This window comes from Nematolebias whitei, chromosome 9, assembly GCF_014905685.2.
Source record: "Nematolebias whitei isolate Nwh7 chromosome 9, NemWhi1, whole genome shotgun sequence".
Taxonomy (NCBI): Eukaryota; Metazoa; Chordata; class Actinopteri; order Cyprinodontiformes; family Rivulidae; genus Nematolebias; species Nematolebias whitei.
Window position 1 is genome coordinate 14,019,245 of NC_056506.1, and position 4,947 is coordinate 14,024,191.

The window sequence follows — 4,947 nt, forward strand, 5'->3', positions numbered from 1 at the left end:
GGGGGGGGTTACGCCGGATGTCCTTCCTGACGCAACCACAGACACCGAGCTACCACAGCCCTCTGTGTGGAGCAGAGAGCTGCTATCTAGGACACCCGGAGGAGCAGATGGTGGGGTTAAGGGCCTTGATCAAGGGCCCAGAGGGGGACGAGCATGTGGGGGGCAGTTGTGGGTGCTTCACCTACTCAACCCACATTTTTGATGTTGTCGGTACCGGGGCTTGAACCAGCAATTTTCCGATCACAGGCCCACCTTCTCTAACCTCTGCGCCACCACTCCCCTTGAGGAAACTATACTTTTAAGCAACAAAAAAGGTTAAATCATGTCATCCGGACCAGTTTCTTTAAGTGAGAAACCTTTCGTCCCCCATCCAGAGGACTTCCTCAGTCTACAGCCTGCCGAACAGATCTGTCCCATAGGTAGCCTTGGCTGCTGTATTTCAAGCCAACCTCCTGTTGTAAACTGTAAAGAAACATGTAAAGAAACTGGTCCAGATGACATGATTTAACCTTTTTTCTTGTTATCTACTTGGATGATTGAGCTTACAACATTTTTCTGAACCACTTTGACCTTGGTTGTCCTCAGGCTGTTTCTGTGAGTAGCAAGTTGGCCATCTGGCCTAAAACATGTGATTGTTGTACACAAGGGTGTCAGAAGCATCCGTAATGTGGGGGGACACAATGATGTGTGTAGTTGTGTGTGTGCGTGCGTAAAAAAAGTGTACACTAGTGTACAAAAAAACAATATTTCACCCAGATTTCCTTTAATTCCACACATTTAAAGCATGTTTCTCACCAAGTTTGTGTAAATTCAGTTGTGGGTTTTAAAGACATTTTAACTTTAATACACTTTAATACAGAGCGTCAGGTCGGCACTATTTGTGTTTATAGAGAAATAAAAAACATCACCACTGGACCTTTTTTACTTGTGTTCAACACTACTCATCTAAATGATGTTTCTCATGAAGCTTGTGGACAATAAGGTGTGGGGTTTTAAAGACATTTCAACTTTAATGCACCTGAACACACAGAGTCTCTTACACCTGCAGCCTCACAGTTACTGCTGAGCTAAGATGCTACAGACGTAGCTCCTCTCAAGCATCCTCCTAACATGTATGTATGTTTACGATCAACCTCCTGGTCAACCACTGCCCGCACTAAGCTCGCTAAACTGGCGAGCGAACAACGCAGAGGTGTCTCTCCACCTCTTCCACCTGTGCGTGTTTTCTGCCGAGGCAGGAGGAGACGTAGAGGAGAAACACTGCAGGCAGCAATGCTGCTGTGTTTAGAGTTAGAGGTAACCAGGAAAACCTGGAGTGGAGTTTTAGTGGTTTGACTATTCTCCTATTGATCAAGTAGAATGGATTTGTTCATAAAGAAAGAGAAACTGTGCTGCCTGGACTAATGTTTCATAGTAAAAGTGTGTGTGTGTGTGGGGGGGCAAATGAATTTTTTTTTTTTATGTGGGGGGGACACTTCACATATAATGAATGCGACGCCACCTATGGTTGTACATGATGATTGATTGTTTTGGATGGGTGTGTTTTGAGCATGTTTAAAGCCTACTTCTGAGACTCCAACAGGAGGTTGGCTTGAAACAGCAGTGAAGGCTACATATGGGACAGTTCTGGTTGGCAGGCCGTAGACTGAGGAAGTCCTCTGGATGGGGGACGAAAGGTTTCTCACTTAAAGAAACTGGTCCAGATAACACAATTTAACCTTTTTTGTTGCTGGACAATTGAGTTTACAACCCCCTTGTATATACTTCTAAGAAATATAAAAACAAGAAAGCATAGTTTCCTCAAATGATGGGGTGGTTGGTTTGCCTTTATATGGTGGTGGCCATCTTAGATTTGAACTTGGCATCCCAGTTTTCAGTAGGAACCATTCTTATGCCTAGATGCAGCCACACATCAATATGGATGGACGGAGGGTGTTTCCAATTTGTTGCTCTGCGACAGGGGACAAATAAGGAAATGTGAGGAAAAATACTGGACAGGGACAGAAAAATGAAAACATCAAAATCTCAAAATCTTCATGATGTCACCTGCATCATGAAGGACCCCACTAACTCAGCACACTCACTTTTTGCCCCGCTCCCCTCAGGCAGAAGGTTGAGGAGCATTAAGTGCAGAACCACTAGACTGAGGACGAGCTTCTACCCTGAAGCTGTTAGACTCATGAATCTCTAACCAGAATAATCACTGTGAAAAATCACTGTAATGCCACTTGATTGTTATGTGCTGCTGATCTCATGCTGCTGATCTCATGCTGCTGTGTTCATTCGTACTCATCTGCTCACACAGACTCATGTTCGTGCTGTTGTTGTTCAGTGTATTGTTTTTGTACTACTAGTGTTAAGTGTATTCTTAGTTTAGTGTATTTCTTAGTTCATAACTTAAATTAAATTAAAAAACCTAAATTCAGCATATCAAATAAAAACAAAGATGTGTAACCGTCGGTCATCACCACAGAGTATTTCCTGGCTTGTTGTTAAAATAACTGGCTGATAAATCACACACAGGGAGGGCAACAGGTTTGAATTTTATACTTATTGACAGTTTGGTATGGTTTTAATTACTTGAGTGAAATCTGTGAAGTGGTTCGGTTATATTTTCCATCTTGATGAGAATAAATGTTTGTGAGGTGCCATAAAACAGGATTCAGACTGTTTTCAAACTCGATCTTTGAGGGATTTACTAAATGAAACAGGGTATCAGCTTGCACCTAAGAAAGACATTTTTTGTTCTGTAGAACTAATTCCAAGTCTACAATCCCATCTTGACTCTTTTAACAAATGGTTTCCTTTGCAGGAAATGTCTGAGAAGAGTCTGCGTGTACGACCCCTCAAAGTTTGAATGGAAGGACCTAGCTCCTCTGAGGACTGCTCGCTCTCTGTTTGGGATCACCGTCCACAACCAGCAGATCTTTGTGGCTACAGGGGTCACTGACTCGGGCCTCACCAGCTCTGTGGAGGTCTATGACATCCCCACCAACAGGTGAGACCTTTTGATTTCATGAGTCGCATTATGAGGTGAAGCATCTGTCCACAGAAGGTAAAGGACTGTATAGTGTAGATCGTTAGGTCCTAAAACCTGCTTTGTTGTACAGCTGAGTGTTGCAGAGTGACAGCTATGGGGTGCCGTTTGTAAAGTTACACAGTCAAAAATTAACAGTAATATTTTGGTTTATTTAGCAACTCATAAAAAAAGTTTTGTTTTTCAAAGTCATATTTTCACCATGTTATTCATATAAATGTCATATTTTAAACTAAATATTTAATTTAAAAGCTAAATATTTAGTTTACAAACTAAATACTTAACTTGCAAGTAAAATTTTTAGTTAGCAAGCTAAATATTTAGCTCCACACTAAATATTTAGTTTACAAACAAAATGTTTATGTCCAAACTAAATGGTTAGTTTACAAACTAAATTTTTAACTTGTAAGTTAAATGTTAAGTTAGTAAACTAAATATTTAGGTGTATATTAAATATTTAATTTCCAAGCTAAATATTTATTTTCAAAACTAAACATTTAATGTCCAAACTAAATATTTATTGTCCAAGCTACATATTTAATTTCCAAACTAATCATTTAATTCCTAAACTAAACATTTTATTTGCTAATTAAATATTTAGTTCGGACCTAAATGTTTATTTTCCAAGCTAAACATTTTAAATTCCAAAATAATTTTTTAATTAGCTAACTAAATATTTACCTCAGACCTAAATATGTATTTTCCAAACTAAACATTAAATTTCCAAAAGAAATGTTTATTTTGCTAACTAAATATTTAGCTCAAACCTAAAAATTTAGCTAATGTGCAAATTCCTTGCCAAGCAGAGGTGGACTATCAAAATAAAAGCTGAACCTCTATATATACACCTCTTACCAAACAGCAAAAAAAAAAAAAAAAAAAAAAGCAGAAGTAGAAGGAGAAGAAGAAGAAGAGTTTCAGCTGGCCAGACTGAATCGCTTCACTTTTCACTTATGTGCTGTATTTTATCGTCATTCTTTTCCTCTGGACTTGGCAAACGAGTTGGCAGAGAACAATATGGTATATAAAGAGGTTTGGCTTTTATTTTGATAGTCCACTTTTGTTTTTCGGCAAGGAATTTGCATATTAGCTAAATATTCAAGCTTGAGCTAAATAATTAACTTGCAAGTTAAATATATAGCTATCAAGCTAAACATTACGCTAGCAAGTTAAATATTTTGTTTGTAAATTGAACATTTAGCTTGGACATAAACATTTAATTTGTAAACTAAATATTTAGTGTGGAGCTAAATATTTAGCTTGCAAACTCAATATTTAACTTGCAGGTTAAGTATTTAGTTTGTAAACTAAATATTTAGCTTGTAAATTAAATATTTAGTTTGGAACTATGACATTTATAAATGTATGAATAACGTGGTGAAAATATGAGTGAAAAAAATTTTTCTTATGAAAGGCTAAATAAACCAAAATATTGATGTTAATTTTTGACTGTGTAACTTTACAAACATCACCCCATAAACAGCTACTGTAACTTTGTGTGTGTCTGTGGTTGTGTTACACTCCAGGTGGTCCGAGTTCACCGAGTTCCCTCAGGAGCGCAGTTCCCTCAACCTGATCTCAATGGGGGGCTTCCTGTACGCTGTGGGGGGCTTTGCCATGATGCCCAGTGAGACCAGCGAGGACCCTGTCCCCACAGAGATGACTGACATCTGGAGGTGAGCCTTTTGAAGGGTTTTAAAGAGGAAACCGTTTTTAAAGAGTGGACACCCCTCTGTAAAATACACGAGTCAATAAAAATCAGTTTTCATTAGAAAATTAGAATTATTAACCTTTGAACCATAAATGTTTTTTCTCATCACGTCAGAAGTTCAAACTGTTTGTTGATCCAAATAAGGGTTAGATTATATTTTCCATTATTTAAGTCATGCACTCTAAAAGATATATATATA

The 4,947-nt window shown here is 38.3% G+C and overlaps 1 protein-coding gene across 1 annotated transcript in view; it reads left to right on the forward strand.

Annotated features, from left to right (window-relative positions):
* LOC119414394 (kelch-like protein 40a) overlaps positions 1–4,713 on the forward strand; it is a gene marked incomplete at its 3' end in the record, with an annotated part of 8,237 nt that extends 3,524 nt beyond the window's left edge. Inside the window, 2 exon segments of the mRNA XM_037681487.1 lie at positions 2,813–2,998; positions 4,564–4,713. Of these exon segments, the coding sequence (XP_037537415.1) occupies positions 2,813–2,998; positions 4,564–4,713 (336 nt within the window).
* Positions 4,714–4,947: the final 234 nt, after the last annotated feature.